The 16,549-nt window shown below is 50.4% G+C and overlaps 1 protein-coding gene across 1 annotated transcript in view; it reads left to right on the top strand.

Moving 5' to 3' along the window:
• AHRR (aryl hydrocarbon receptor repressor) overlaps positions 1 to 16,015 on the top strand; it is a 122,765-nt gene extending 106,750 nt beyond the window's left edge. The window contains exon 9 of the mRNA XM_077116775.1: positions 14,041 to 16,015. Coding sequence (XP_076972890.1) covers positions 14,041 to 15,103 — 1,063 coding nt within the window. The 3' untranslated portion in view covers positions 15,104 to 16,015. The remainder of the gene's footprint in view (positions 1 to 14,040) is intronic.
• Positions 16,016 to 16,549: the final 534 nt, after the last annotated feature.

The following is a 16,549-nucleotide window of genomic DNA, read 5'->3' as shown; positions in this document are numbered from 1 at the left end:
CATATCTCACCGCAGCAGCCCAGACAGGCTCACCTCCCCACCCCTGGAGCTCTGCAGCAGCTGGGGAGCCCACCCGGAGCCCACTTCCGAGCCCACCTCCTGCCCCCAGCCTCTGCAGGAGGGCCCAGCCCCATTCACTGCTCTCACCTGAGGAGTTGAGGGTCTCACAGCTCCCGTGGGATGGGGGTGTCTAAGCAGGAGGGGAGTGGGTGGGGCGGAAGGGTGGCCTGTGTCCTCGTGGGGGGAGGGTCTCAGGCTTGGTGCTCTGTGGCTTTGGAGACCCCCTTCTCTGCTCATCTTGGCCCCTCAGGGCTGCGCCAAGAACCCGTGTCGGCCTTGGGGGCACACACTGTGGCCTGCAGTCCTAGTCTCACTGGGGGGCATCAGCAAGCGTGAGAGTCAGCCCTGTGCAGGTGTGAGGTTCCCCACCAGGTGCAGTGAACCCCTGAAGTGCAAAGTCTCCCCAGGTGAAAGACCCCTAGGTGCAGGCCTTCAGGTGTGAGCCCCCCAGCTGTGATGACCCCCCAGGTGTGAGGCCCTGAGCCCCAGGTGTGAGGCCGCCCCCCTGTCAGGTACATGGCCCCCCAAGGGCAAGGCACCACCAGGTGCAATGACCCCCACAGGTGTGAGGCCCTGAGCAGGTGTAAGGCCCCCCAGGTGCTCTAAACAGCACTTGGTCCACATGGGCCCTCGAGTGGCAGGTGCAGCCCCTGCACGACAAGCATTCTGTGTCCCGACAACTCCGTTAGAGAATCCCCCAGCCTGACCTGAACCCCTTCTGCAGCTGGTGCCTCTCTTCCCCCTCTCCCTCTCCTCAGCCCGCTGCCAGGGCTCTCCAGGTGGCTCCCAAACCCCACCTGTCCTCAGGTGTGCAGCTTGTCTACTGGCCTGAACTTCTCAAACCCAGCCGAGCAGAGCCAGTGCCAGTGGTGCCCTGGCCCTGAGGTCCCCCAGGCGCTGCCTGCGCACCTGCCCCTGAGGGTCCGGCTCAGCCACCACGGCCGCTTGGACACGTCCTCTCTGTCTTGGGCTCTGTGCTTTGGCTCCGAATTTCCCTGCGTTCATTACCTCACCTTCTAGATTCAGGCCTTGAGTGGACCTTGTCAGAGTCTGGCCTCCTGAGTGTCAGCCCAGGACTCTGCACACCCCTCCCCCACCCGCCACCTTCAGGTTGATGAACCTGCCGCCTGTCCCCTGCAGCAGTGGAAGGTCACATCCAGAGGACCCATGGCCTAGCCCTGAGCTCCATCCAGCACGTCCCAGGGCTGCCCCAGTCTGAGGGGAAGGCCGCTGGCCAAGACCCGCCCACCCACCCAGACCTGCCAACAAGGGACATGGTGGCTGTGACCTGCATCTGGGGACCCACTGGCCCTTGCCCCGTCTGAGGGCTCCCGTCATTGCCGGCCATGGACAGGGGTGGCAGGGCCGGGCCCAGGAAGGGCCGTCCCTCAGACCTTTCCAGTGCCCACAGCTCTCTTGAGGGTGTGAGGTTTTGTTCCTCTTGAACTTCCCTCACTGACCCGTGGGCCGCAGTGTCACCCTAAGGCTTTTGCTCTTGCCTGGGAGGCTTGTCGAGGCATTTGCTGTCACTTCTGCTCGCTGAGCTTCATCCTGCGCAGGGTCTGCCAGGCAGCGCTGGTCTCCCGGGCATGGCACCGAGGGCCGCTGGCGGCCACAGCGCTGGACAGGTGCCGCTTGTCCTCCTCAGGGTGTTCACACAGCAGCCCCTTTCTGAGCACTTTTAGTTGAACAAACCTTCTTACTTGTAAACGCTATAAAATAGGAGGGGAAACCAGAAGTACCCAAGGAAAACGCTGCAGGAATAACTGATGTAGCAAGTAAAACAGGAGCGGCCCAGACGCCGCGCGGCGTGTCCACTGCCCGCCAGCCAAGGCCCCTCTTCCCACCCGCAGCCCTGAACCCACTTTGCCACATTCTCTTTCACTTATTGCCTCAGAGTTTTCTGTACTTTTCAAACTGTTGTGACTTGATTTTCATAGTCGAAGTTCACATAATGAGCCTTCTCTTTTCCGGATGTTTGTCCTAAAAACAAAATAGAGGGAAAACATTACACGTAGGTCCACGCAGAGAGCGGGGCCGTGCCGCCCCCTGGCGTCTGTGTGGGGAAGTGCAGATGCCTGGCCGCTGGGCAGAGGCAGCGCGCGGTTGGTAGTGTGCCGAGGGGAGGTCGCGGGGGGTCCGCGGGGGAAGGGGGTCAGCAGGGAGGGGGTCAGCGGGGGAGAGTCTGCGGGGTGGTGATTAGCGGGTGAGGGTCAGCAGGGGGAGGGGTCAGAAGGGAGGGGGTCAGCAGGGTCACCTGACCAGGGTCAGGTGCGCTCTGCGACGTCCCCCCCTCCCCGTCCTGCCTGGGAGGCGGGGAGGGGAAGTAAACACTTTAGACCTTCATCGGCCTGGGGAGGGGACTCGAGCCGGCATGGTGGGCACCTAGCGTGGGCTGCTGTCACCACCGCGCCTGCCGCGCGCCTGCTCTCATCCGTGCACTGCCGAGTTGGAACCCACGGGCACCCGGTCCCTGGCGGCTGCTCTTCTGAACTCTGTCCGCTCTCCTCCCAGGGAGAGTTTGTCCTTCGACGCTTCAGGGAAAACCACCTGCCCCGTGAAACCCTGGCTTCTGCCACCGAAATGCCCCCTTTAGAGGGGGCGGTTTGGTGTGGCCGAGCGAGTCCTGGCCGGCCTGGGGGGTGGCAGCCTGCTCTGCCCCTCAGGGTCGCGGGGACGGCCCCTCCCCCTCCATGCCCCGCCCCACGCACGGCTCCCGGACGCCTGTGTCCCAGTGACCCCCGGGGGGCTGAGCCGCCGCCTCCGGGCGCCCCAATAAGCCCCCTTTGAGGCGCAGCTAAAGGGGCCAGAGGGAGGGAAGAGGCACCTGGCTCTGCACCTGCGGCCTTCAGCGCTGACCCCCGCCCTGCAGGGCCGCAGCCAGCCACACGTGCGCGGGGCACAGCCCACGGAGCGTCCTGCATGCTGCCGCTGCGGGGCCTGCGGGAAAACGGCCAGGGGACAGGCCCTGGGGAACAGGCTGCCGGGCCCCGCCCCTGCCCTTGACCTTGCTGGGCAGCCTGGCCTCCATGGGGGGGGGGGGGGTGTCTCACTGGCCGCCTGCTGTGGCTGCCACCCCAGTGTCCGGGGTGGGTGGGGAGGACGCTCGAGGCGGCTCCTGGCTGGGCAGAGATCTTCCTGCGGGGGGCGGGGGGCAGAGGCCACTATCCCACCCAGCGCCCCTCTAAGCCCTCTGGGGCCCCAGGGAGGCCATAGGGTACACAAGGCTGGGGCTGGGCACGCATGGATGGCATGCCCCCCACCCCCAACCCCGCCTCGCAGGCCCAGAGGCAAGGTGAGCCCTCCTGTGCACTCGGATGGCCACGCAAGGAGGGACAGGCAGGGCCTCCAGGGAGCAAAGGACAAACTCTGCACCTTAGCTCTCCTTTTGATGATTTTATGTCATTGTAAAAAAAAAAAAAAGTTGACCTTTAAAGAAAGTTTAGAATATTTATCCATAACCCTACGACCCTCACTTAAAAGTTACTTTCATATTTGTCCATGACATTGCCATAAAACATTAATTGAACATAAAATATAATGGTAAATTCTCTTTATCTCAAACCAGGTGGGAAAAAAATTTGGTATAGTAACACTGCTTGATTTTAACAAAATACATTCCATCAAAATCATGACAAAATCTAATAATTGAAGGTTTTCAAAATGCTTAAGTGCTGAGCTCAGCTTCAGGAATTTCGCAGTATTTGCTCCTCCGTGGAATGGCACCTGACCCTGACCCTCTGGCCCTGTGAGCCTGGCTGGCAGTGGCATCCCTGAGGTGTCCCCTGGCATGACACTTGAACTACAGTGAGAGTTATTTGGTTGAAAAACCCTTCTTCTTTGGCACGTCTGATGTTAAACAGCTTCAGCTGGCTGCTGACGTGTGGTGCTTCATGGCATGCCTGTTTGCTTGGTAGAAATCTCCGTTCCTGCTGGGAACCTCTGCCACTAAGATTCCTAGGTCTGGGATGACAAAAGAGGTTTTGAAATTATTTATTTTTAATTTTGGTAAAATATACACAACACAAAAATGATTTTGGCCGTTTAAGTGGACACTTTGACATTCAGTACATTGGCAGGACAGACCATTTTCTTCAGCCCTAGCCAAAACCTACACTCGCTCAGCAAGAACCCCCCCCCCCAGCCCACCCCAGTCCCCACTGTCCTGCTTCCTGTCACCAAGAGTTTGCTGATTCTAAGGATTCCGTAATGATAAACCATACAGTGTTTGTCCTTTGTGTCTGGCCTGCTTCCCGCCACGTGGGGTCTTCAGGGTTCGTCCATGCTGTGGGGTGGGCAGCACGCCCCTTCCTTTCACGCCTGGACACTCTTCGTTGCCTGGGGAGGCCACATCTTATTCACTCCTTGGGTGGTGGACAGTCCGCTTCCTTCCGCCCTGTGGCTGTTGTGCGTAGTGCTGCGGTGAGCACTAATCCTGCTGTCGCATCTTTTTGGGACGTGCCTAGGGGCGGGATTGCCAGGCTTTCTGTGTTTAGCTTTCTGAGGAACTGCCACCGCTTCCCATGCGGTTGCCCAAGGGCTTCTAATCCGCTGCCTCCCCCCAGCACTTGCTGTCTTCAGGTTTTTTAATGAAAGCCATCCTAGGGTGTGACATGGAGTCTCACTGTGGCTTTAGTTTGCATTTCACAAATGACCAGTGATGCTGAGCATCTTTTCGTATACTATTGACCATTGAATATCTTCTTTGGTGAAATGTCTATTCAAGTCTTTTCCCCATTTTTTAATTGGGCGGTTTGTCTTTTCATTGTTGAGTTGTATATACTGGACCCTAAGCCCTTTTCAGATCTCTGATATCCAAATATTTTCTCCCATTCTGTAGGTTTTCTTTCCACGTTCTTGGTAATGTCCTTTGATGCACAAAACTGTTTTGTTTTGTTTTGTTTGTTTTAGTTTTTAGTTTTGATGAGGCCCATTTAATCCAGTTTTGTTTTGTTGCTTGTGCTTTTGGTGTATAATCTAAAAATCCATTTCTTACTACAAGGACCTGAAGATATTTCCCTGTGCTTTTTTCTAAGAGTTTTATAGTATTAACTCATATTTAGGTCTGGGATCCATTTCTAATTAATTTTTGTACTGGTGAGAGGTAGAAATCCACATTTATTCTTTCCCATGTGGAATTCCGGTTGTCCCAGCACCACTTGTTGCAGAGACAATTTCTTCCCCATTGAATGGACTATATTTCTATCCTTATGCTAGTACCTAACTATTTTAATTACTATAGGTTTGTAGAAAGTTTTGAAATCAGGAAATATGATCCCTCCAACTTATTCTTTTTTGGGATTGTTTTGGCTGTTTGGGGCCCCTTACAATTCCATGTGAATTTGAGAATCAGCTTTTCCATTTCTGAAAAAAAAAAAAGCTGCTGTAATTTGGTGTGGGTCGCATTGAATTTGTAGATTGCTTTAGGCAATACTGATATCTCAGCAATTTCGAGTCTTCCAATCAATGAAAATGGAATGTCTTTCCATTTATTAAGGTTTTCTTCATGTTTTATAGTTTCCATTGTACAAGCCTTTTATCTCTTCGGTTAAATTTATTTTTAGGTATTGTTTCAGTTTCCTAAGCTGCTTAAAGCAAAATGCCATGAAATGGTTCAGCTCAAACCATGGGAATTGGTTAGATTATAGTTTTAAGGTAGAGAAATTGTCCACATCAAGCAAGCCATCATCAAGGCGATGCTTTCTTCCCAGAGATTGGCTGCCGGCAACCCTGGGCTCCTCTGTCACATGACAAGGTTCATGGTGCTGTCTGCTGGCCTCTCCCTTCTCTTTCTGGGTTTTGTCGATTTGAACTTCTTGCTTTTGTGGCTTTCTCTCTCTTTATCTGAATTCCATTCTCTTATAAAGGACCCAGGAATAGGATTAAGATCCATCCTGAGTGAGGTGGGCACACCTTAACTGAAGTAGCCTTGCCAAAATGTTCTACGTACCATGTGTCCACATCCAAAGAAATAGAATACATTTAGGAGCATGTTTTTCTGGGGTGCATACAGTTTCACACAACCACAGGTATTTTATTCTTTTAGATGCTGATGTAAATGGAATTGCTTTACTGATTTTCTTTTCTGATTCATTTCTGGTATACAGAAACCCAATAGACTTCTACATGTTTATACTATACCCTGAAAATTTGTTGCATTTGCATATTAGCTCTAGTAGCTTTCTTATGATTCTTTGGGATTTCCTGTATCTAGGATCATGTCATCTGAAAATAGGGATTATATGATTTCTTCCTCTCCAATGTGGAGGCCTTTTACTTTTTTTCTCTTGCCTGACCACTCTAGTGAGAACATCCAACACAGCGTGGGGCAGTGGGCATCCTTGTCTTGTTCCTGATCTTAGGGCAAAGCTGTCAGTCTTTCCCCATTGAGCATGATACTTGCTGTGGGATTTCCATACATGCCCTTTGCCATATTAAAAAGTTTCCTTCTACTCCTAGTTATCTGAATGTTTTTATCATGAAAGGATGTTGGATTTTTTCAAATGCTTTTTCTGCATCAGCTGAGATGATTTTTGTACTAGGTAGGGTTCTCTAGAGAAACAGAATCAGCAGGAGATAACTCTAAATATAAAATGTAAAAAAGTGTCTCACGTAACCGTGGGAATGTAGAGTCCAAGGTCTGTAGGGCAAGCCGCAAGCTGGCAGCTTTGATGAAAATCCTCAGTGAACTCTCAGGAGAGGCTGGCCGAAGCAGGAGGAGAGACTGTCTCTTCTGAATCCTCCTTAAAAGCCTTTTGGATGATTAGATTAGGTGACAGTCATTGCAGAAGACACTCCCCTTAGCTGATTACAAATGCTGTGGATGCAGCCAGCATGGTTAAGATTTAAGTCCAAATTACTGATTATATATGTAGAACGGAATGATATATTAATGTTTTTGTTTGTTCTTAATTTTTTAAATTAATAAATAAATAAATTTTTTAAAAAATTAAAAAAAAAAAAAGATTTAAGTCCAGAAAATGTCCTCACAGCAACTGACAGGCCAGCGCTTGTCCGACCAGACAACTGGGCACCATCACCTGGCCAAGATGACACATGAACCTGACCATCACAATCTTGTAAGCTTTTCTCCCTTCATTCTATTAATGTCAGATATTATGTGGACTGATTATCATATGTTGAACCCACCCCTGAATTCCTGGAATAAATCCCACTTGGTCATGTTGTGTAATCATTTTAATACACTGTTGAATTCAGTTTGAGGATTTTTACATCTGTATTCATGGGCTATATTGGCCTGTGATTTTCTTTTCTTGTGATGTCGTTTTCTGACTTTGTTATCAGGATAAATCTGGCTTCATAGAATGAGTCAGAAAGAAATCCCTCCTATTCTATATTTTGGAAGAGTTTGAGAAAGACTAGCATTAAATCTTCTTTAAATGTTTGGTAGAAAGCAGCAGTGAAACCATCCAATCCTGAACTTTTCTTTATTGGGATGTTTTTAATTAAAGATTCAATCTCTTTACTTGTTATAGGTCTTTCGAGATTTTCTTTTTCTTCTTGTGTCAGATTAGGTAATTTGTATGTATCAAAGAACTCGTCTGTTTCTTCCAGGTTTTCTAGTTTTTGGCAAATAATTTTTCAGAGTACCATCTTATAACTTTCATACTTTTGTAAAGTCGGTAGTAATGCCCACACTTTCATCTTTGATTTTGGGTATTTGTGTCCTCTCTCTCTCTCTTTGTCAATCTGGCTAAAAGTTTGTTAATTTTATTGATCTCTATTCATTTATCTATGCTTTGTGCTCTCATCTTTCCTAGTTCCTTCATTTAGTTTGCTCCTGCTGTTATAGTTTCATTAGGTTCATTCATTGAGCCTAACTTTAAATAAAGTTAGGTGATTGACTGGGTGTCTTTATTCTTACTCATTTGGAACTATACATTTCCCTCTGAGCACGGCTTTTCCTGCATCCTTTAAGTTTCGTTTTCATTTTCATTTGTCTCAAGATATTTACTAATTTCTGTAGTAATCACAAGGTTCTTTGAACCATTGGTTACTTAATTATATATTGTTTAATTTCCACATGTCTGTAAATTTCCCAGTGTTCCTTCTGTTACTGATCTCTAACTAACTTTATTCCTTTATGCTGTGAGAAGATACTTTGTGTGATTTCAATATTTTAAAATTTAGTAATATTAGATTGGTGGCATGACATGGTATATCCTAGAAAATGTTCCATGTGCACTTGAGAAGAATGTGTATTCTGCTGTTGTTGGGTGGAGTGTTTTGTAATATCCATGTAATAGTTATGTCCAAGTATCAACTTGACCAGGTGACCATGCCTGGGGACTTAAATCATCAGCACAGGAATTTCATCTGTGGGTGATGACATCTGTGGTCGGATAAGGGGAGTGCCTTCCACAATGACTGACATTTAATTTACTTAGCTGGGGGCTTAAAAGGAGAGATCAGAAGACAGAGGAAGAGCTCAGCACAGCTCAGCACAACTCCTCACAGAACTCAGAGTCAACACAGCCTCAGACATTTGTTGATGCAGAAGGAAATTACCCTGGAAAAAGCCTTTGAATCCAGAAGCTGGGAGGGAAGGCCAGCAGACGTTGCCGTGTGCCTTCCACATGACAGAAAAAGCCAGAGAAAAGCCAGCTGTCTTTTGCCTGAAGAACTGTAAATTTGTAACTAAATAAATCGCCTTCATAAGAGCCAGGCCATTCTGGTGTATTGCTTTCTGGCAGCATTAGGAAACTAAAATAGTCCACTAGGTCTAATTAGTTAATCATTGTTTCGGTTTGCCAAAGCTGCCAAAATATAATATACGAGAAATAGGTTGGCTTTTACAATGAGGATTTATTAACTTACAAATTCATAGTTTGAAAGCCTTTAAATGTCCCAGTTAAAACATCAATAGGAAGATACCTTCTCTGAAGACTGGCTGCTGGCATCCGGATACCCAGGTCACATGGGAAGGCACATAGCCAGCATCTGCTGGTCCTTTGCTCCCAGGTTGCATTGCTTTCCACTTCAGTTCCAGTGGCTTCCTCTCTGAGTTTCTGTAGGTCCTGCCCTAGTTTCTTCTTAGCTTAGCTTTTCTTCATGAGCTTCTCTTAATTTCATCTCTTGGTTCTCTGGAGCTTCTCCAAACTCTCTGGGCTTTTTCTTTCTTTTATCCTCTTATAAAGGGCTCCAGTAAAAGGATTAATGGGCTGGGTCACATCTAAATGGAAATGACCTAACCAAAAGGTGTTACCCACAATAGGTCTGCACCCGCAGGAGTGGATTAAAAGAACATTCCTTTTTCTGGGGCACAGAAAAAGCAGCTTCAAACTAACACAATAGTGTTTAAGTCCTCTGTTTCCTTAAGATCTTCTTTTTAGATGTTCTATCAATTATTGAAAGTGGTGTATTGAAGTCCTTTAGTTAGAACAATTAATTTCTTCCTTCAACTCTGTCCTTTTTTTTTTTTTTTTTTAAGTGCATGGTCTGGGAATTGAACCTGGGTTTCCCACACAGAGAGCGAGCATTCTACCACTGAACCACCTGTGCACTCTCTGTCCATTTTTGTATCATATATTTTGGGGCTCTGTTGGGAGGTATATAGGCTTTAAATCATTATATCTTCTTGCTGCATTCTAACTTTTATCAATATATAATATCTTTCTCTGTCTTTTGTAATCTTTTTTTTTTTTACTTAAAGTCCATTTTGTCTGACAATGATATGGCCACTCTGGCTCTCTGAATTACTGTTTGCATAGAATGTCTTTTTTCATCCTTTTCCCTTCAACTTCTTTGTGTCTTTATACCTAATGTGAATTTCTTTTGGCCAGAATATAGATGGGTCATGGTTTTTTCATCCAATCTGCAAATCTCTGCCCTTTAATGGGGTAGTTTATCTGTTGGCACTTAGGATCGTTACTGAGAGGAAGAATTTATTTCTGCCATTTTGCTCTTAATTTTCTGTGTCTTGGATGTTTTTGTTCCTCAATTACTCCATTACTGACACTTTAAATTTTAGTTGCTTTTCTGTAGTGTAGCACTTTGATTCCCTTCTTTCCCTTTCTCTATAGTTTTGTAATTATTTTCTTACTGGTTACCTTTGCAATTACACTTTGTAATTACAATTAGCATCTTAAACTAATGGTATCATAGCTTGATTAGTACCATGCCAGCCTCAGCAGCATACAAGACTCTCTCCTCCCATATATCTCCCTCTCCCTTTATAAGCTGTCTTTATACAACTTGGCTCATTCATGTAGATTTATAATGTTATTTTACATGCTTGCTTCTTATGTCATATGGGAGAAAAGGCAGTTACATATCAAAATTACAATAAAACAGGATTATATATCTACCTATGTAGTCACCTTTACCAATATTCTTTATTTCTCTATGGCTTTGAGTAACTGTCTAGTGTCCTCTAATTTCAGTTTGAAGGGCTCTGTTTATGTTTCTTGCAGGGTTTGTCTCCTTGTAATGAGCCCTTTCAACTTTATCTGTAAATGTCTTAATTTCGCTTTCTTTTTTGAAAGATTATTTTGCCAGGTATAGAATTTTTGCAATGGTTTTTTCCTCCAAGAACTTTAAATATGCTTTCCCACTGTCTTCTGGTCTCCATGGTTTGTGATGAGGAATCTGATGTAACTCTTATTGGGGATCCTTGGATGTGACAAGTTGCTTCCCTCTTGCTGCTTGCAAAATTCTCCCTTTGGTCTTTGCATTTGGCAGTGCCACTGTTTTCATTTGCAAGCTGCTGGAATGCAATACACCAGAAATGGAATGGCTTTTAAAAGGGGGGATTTATTAAGTTGCACGTTTACAGTTCTAAGCCCGTGAAAATGTCCAAATTAAAGCAAGTATATAGAAATGTCCAATCTAAGATATCTAGGTAAGGATACCTTGGTTCAAGAAGGCCAATGACATTCAGGGTTTCTATTTTAACTGGAAGGACACATGGTGAACATTGTGATGTCTGCTAGCTTTCTCTTCAGGTTTCTTGTTTCATGAAGCTCCCTGAGGGTGTTTTCCTTCTTCATCTCCAAAGGTCTTTGGCTGTGTGGGCTCTCATGGCTCTAAAGCTTTATTCAAAATGGTTCCCTCTTAAAGGGCTCCAGGAAGCAACCCCACCTTGAATGGGTGGAAACACATCTCCATGGAAACCATTTACTCAAAAGTTAACCACCCAGGGCAGTGCGATGGTGGTTCAGTGGCAGGGTTCTTACCTGCCATGCCAGAGACCCAGTGCCTGCCCATGCAAAAAAAAAAAAGTTCCACCCACAATTGGATGGGTCACATCTCCATGGATAACCAGAAAGCTCCCAGTCAGCAATATTGAATGAGGATAAAAGGACATAGTTTTTCTGGGGTTCCACAGACTCAAACCTGCATAGTTACTATCATGTATCTTGATGTAGGACTCCTTGAGTCTTTCCTCCTCAGAGTTCTTTGAGATTCCCAGATGTCTATATTCATGTCTTTCATCAGATTTGGGGTGGTTTTGGTTATTATTTATGCCCCTTTCTCTTGTCCTTCTAGGACTCCAGTGATGTGTGTGTTGGTGTGCCTGACGGTGTCCCACGGGTCCCTCTGGCTCTATTCTCTTTCTTCATAATTTCTTCTTTCTACTCCTCACAGTGGATAATCTTAATTGTTTTGTTTTCTAGTTAGATGATTCTTTCTTCTGCCTGCTCAAATCTGCTGTTGAAGCCACCTAATGAGTTTTCGTTTCAATTACTGTACTTTGCAGCTCCGAAATTCTCTTTGGTCCCCTTTTTAAATGTCTGTCTCTTTATTTTATTCAGAAAATGTTTTCCCAATTTCATTTAGTTTTTTTATGGGGGTTCCTTTAACTTATTGAACATATTTAAGACATTGATTTAAAGTCTTTGACTAACTGATCCAATGTAAGATCTTCCTTAGAGCTAGTTTCTGACAAATTCTTTTCTTCCTGTGAATGGGCCATGCTTTCCCGTTTCTTTGTGTGTTTTATAATTTTTGTAAGAACTGGACATTCTGAGTATTATGTTGTTATAACTTTGGCAATCTAGCTCTCCCACTTTTCTGGGATAGCTATATTTTATGTTGTTGTTGAAGGCTGGAGCTACCAATTTATGATTTTTTTGAACTATTTGCGAGGATAAAATAGGTGCTACCTCTTTAAGACTGCTCTGCCACTTTTACCTGAGGGGTTGGAAAGTTGCTGCCCTTGGAGCTGACCTCCCAGCAATCTGACGAAGCCAATCAAAAGTGGTAATCAGCGATCAGACCTGACCCCTGGATTTTGGGGGCCCAGGTCGTTACAGCCCACCCTGGCACCAGCTGGATGGACCTGGAACCTGGGCTGCAGACCTCTGCTGCCTGCAGCCTGGTTGGGATATGAGGGGTGGAGCTGCTGGGAGGGTGAAATTCACCAATATTTGCCACCATCTACCAGCCTCTGCCTCCCACTCCTCCCTGGATGCCTTGGAGTGCTCCCCTGGACTCAGATAGCTCCTGCCAGTTCCACAGTGGTTTTGGTGGAGGGACGCATTCTTGGAGCTTCATACTCAGCCTGTGTGCAGTTTGATAAATCTACTGGACTGCAGCATACCAGAGATGGACTGCTCTTATAAAGGGATTTCTTAAGTTACAAGAAACAATTCTAAGGCCATGAAAATGTCCAAATTAAGGCACCAACAAAAAGGAGAACTTCTCCCGAGAAAGGCCTATCATGTCTGGAGTTTCTCTGTCACATGGGAAGGCACATGGTGGCGTCTGCTGTCCTATCCTGGCTTCCAGTTTCCACTGGCGCTCTCGGCTTCTGTATCTCCAGACATCTGTGTCCCTGCTCCCTGTGCCGACTGAGCTCCCTCTCTCTCTCCGTGAGCTCTTTTAAGGACTCCAGTAAACTAATTAAGACCCACCTTGAATGAGTGGGGTCACATCTCCATGGAAACAACCTAAATAAAAGGTCCCATCCACAAAAGGTCTGCCCCACAAGACTGGATTAGAAGAACATGGGTTTTCAGGGGGTACATAACCCAGCACACCAGCACAGAAGCCTTCCCACATTCTCAGAAACCCGGCTTGACCCCCATGCCGCCCCTCATCAGTACAGGCTCCTGTGCTGAGGAGAACCTGCTCAGGCTCAGTTGGAGGAGTGCTGTGATTGATTAGTCATGTCTGCATTGGGCTTAGGCACAGAGACCCAGATGATTTCTTTTCTATCCTGTCTTCTTTGTTTTTAACTGATTTATTTTAAGAATATGACTAACTCTGCTGGAATGTAAGATAAATAAGGATGCCCAGTGAATGAATGCACCGCCTTTCCTCTCCCCATGAGCACTCATTCATTTGTGCTGCTGGCCCAGGCCTGCCCTGCGTGGTGTTGGCCTCCTGGACTGACGAGTACTGGGCCTGGCCCACAGTCCACGTGTGGAGTTTCTGACTCCTGCCATCATTTGTTCACTTCAGCACAGATGAGCCAAGAAAAGGGGTGGGGTCTGTTCAGTGCTCACCATGAGTGGTGGGGCCACCCTGAGCAGGAGGACGGCAGTGGAGGCAGTTTGGGGAGAGCTGACCTCTCGATTTGTCCTGGGACTGCCTTCTTGGGGCTCAGCAGCTTGGGAGGTTCCGTGTCCCCATGACTAGGGCCTCCCCCCGCCATGAACTGGGGCCTCCTGGGGGCAGATGGGTGTCAGGACCTGTACCTTCCTCGTCAGTGGGCGGGCCTCAGCCTCACACGCAGGGTGGGATTCGGGGGTCCGGGGAGCAGTGGGGCTGGGGTCAGGGTCAGGGGGAGCCAGGGACAGTGGGGGACTGGGGGGTCAGGGAGCCAGCGGTCCTGGGGGGCTGGGAGTGTAGAGGGCCAGGGATTCCGGGGCCAGGGATCGGGTGGCAGTGAGGGGCTGGGGATCGGGGGGCAGTGGGGGACCGGGGAGCCAGAGGTCCTGGGGGGCCAGGGGCCTGGGGTTCTGGGGCAGGATCAGGCGCCCAGGCCTTGGCTGATGCGCCCTCTTTTCTCTGCAGGGACCGGGAAGAAGAGGAGCGCGGGAGGCTGCGAGGCGTCCCCGGGCTGAGGGGGCGAAAGGAAATGAAGGAAATGCCCACGTTCAGTTGCCACTGGGAGGCCCAGGGGCCCACGAAACATCTTCACTGGGCCGCGGGAAGACTCGATCCCGACGGCGGTGCGGATGGGAAGCCCGAGCCCCGCAGCTGCCGGCCCTACCCTGCGCGCGCCCAGCCCCCAGGACCCTGCCTGCCCCGCCCGGGGGTCCAGGGCCCTTTTAGTGCCAGTGGCGCCACGGCGCTCAGAGATGCGGCCAGCCCTCACCCACTGAGCCACCCCACTACCGCTCACCCCAGCCGGACAAGCAGGCCTTTGCGCCAAGGCCTGGCACAGCTCCCCCAACATAGTCACGGCCCCCAGGGGAGCCTGGAGGGTGGGCCCCCTCCCCACCGAGCGCAGCGCTTCGCAGTAGGGGGCTATGCCACCGAGAGTGCCAGGTTGCAGGGGGCACCGATGCGTCCCGGAGCCCCGGCACAGGCGTTGCTGCCACGGGACCTCCCCATCAAGGTGGAAAATGATGCCAGTGCCCTGGGTGCCGCCCCCCAGCTGTGTCTGGGCGCCACTGAGGAGGCGGGGAGCCCGGGGATCGCTCTCCCTGGCCGGGTGCACCTGAAGGCCGAGCCGGACCTCTCCACGCCTCTGCCCCCCTGCGCGGGGCCCCGGCACCCCTCCTATGGGCACAGTGTGCTGGGGGCGCACCCCCACAGCAGGGCTCCCTGCAGACCCCACAGGGAGCTGGCCCAGTTCTGCCCGGCCAGCCGTGCCCGCCTGGAGTACGTGCCCGGACCCCCCGAGCCTGGGCCGTCCCCCTGCCTCTGGCTGCGGGCCCAGGGCGCGTGTCAGCCGCCCCCGCCGCGAGGCGATTGCAGGGCTCCCGGGGCCGCCCCCGTGGTCAAGCGCGAGCCCCTGGACTTGCCCCCGTGGGCCGCTCACAGCCAGGGCGGAATGCCGGGGCTGCTCCCCAAAAGTGCCTTGGCGACACTGATGCTGCCCAAAGCCTCAGAATGCTCTTTCCTGCCGTAGCTCCGCAGCCATTCCCCAAGCATGGGTCCATACCGCCTCAGTTTACCCCGCCCGCCCCTGCTCCGCCCTGGAGCCTTGGGTGCAGGACCCTCTGCACACCGCCCCCTTCTGTCCTCTGGCACACGCGCGTGGCTGCACTGTGGTCATTCCTAAATGCAAGGCAGTCCCCAATCTATTGGCATAGGAAGGGCTACTGTTGTACAGAGCTTCTGGGAGCGAGACTTGTCGGCACGCGTGGGCAGCGCCAGGAGCGCACGGCTTCGGGTGCAGCCGTCCAGGTGCCTGGCCAGGGCTGGGGCAGCAGGGGCGCCTCGTCCAGGGTGTCCGGGCGTGCGGGCCGCGCTGATAAGAAAGGCGGTTCTTAGTGAGAGCCGCCGTGCCGAAGCCCTGAGCCCACGCACGGAAGGAATCTACAAATTTCCGAGTCACCCGGCAGGAGAGGGCGTCAGCAACTTGTCTTGCATCCCGCAGGGCTTTTCGCGGCCGCTGCCGTGGAGCGGCAGTTTTCGTGCCCTCCTCGCAGAAGCCACATCTGTTTCAGGGAGTGGGGCGGGACCCGGGGCCACCCAGCCGCCTCCTTCCCCTCAGGGCCGTGCCCCCACGAGGGTGTTGCCGGCGGGGACCCGGCTGTGCCAGGGTGGGCACTGAACCCCCTCCCCAACCGCCCTCCCACGGCCACGGTGCCGCCCACTGACGCGGGGAGCTACGGTGGGGGCGGGGCGGGGGCGGAGCCAGCTGCCCCAGCCCCGCCGGTTGGGGTCCCCGGGTCCCTCTCGGCTCAGACCCCTCTGCTTTCTGAGCGGGGAACGGATCCAACACTTAGGGCAAGGATGGAATTCCAGAATCTTCCTCATCCTCCTTATTCCAACACAAACGCGCTCCTGGGCCTGGAACCCCGCTCCGGCCGCAGCCCCCGCCTCGCCCCGGCTTTCCCGCCGGGTGGGCCCCGCAGCCTCGGCCGGCGCCCCCAGGAGTGGGGGCCGCCCTGACGTTACTCTGCAGCCCCCATGCTGTGGGCGACCGCGCAGAGTGAGCGCACAAATCCTGTTTAAAAATACATCGTTAGTGCTGATTAATGCTTATACTTTTCTGTTGCATGTAATTTTTTCCTATATCGCTGAAAAATATTTAAAAACAAATATAATACGGGAGTGGGATGGGATGGAAGAGATAAACACAAATTTTATTTTATGTTTTTGCGTTTTCTACCGGAAGAAGAGTTTTCACTCTCTGGACTGACCTGCGGAGTTTTGCGAACTGGGGCGCAGTGACGTAAGGCCTGCGCTGCTCTCCCCGGGCCTTTGGAAGGGACCCTCGGCCACGGGACGTGGAGGTCCAGTGACATCGCAGAACTGATGTGAAGTCCGTCATATGCTAATAAATGGAAATGGCTACAAGACCTGCCAAGTGCAGCCGCTTCTCTTCCTTTAGGGCGTGTGTGTCGGA

The sequence above is a fragment of the Tamandua tetradactyla genome, chromosome 9 (genome assembly GCF_023851605.1).
Source record: "Tamandua tetradactyla isolate mTamTet1 chromosome 9, mTamTet1.pri, whole genome shotgun sequence".
In the NCBI taxonomy this organism is placed as follows: domain Eukaryota; kingdom Metazoa; phylum Chordata; class Mammalia; order Pilosa; family Myrmecophagidae; genus Tamandua; species Tamandua tetradactyla.
This window is presented reverse-complemented; position numbering and strand designations above follow the sequence as displayed.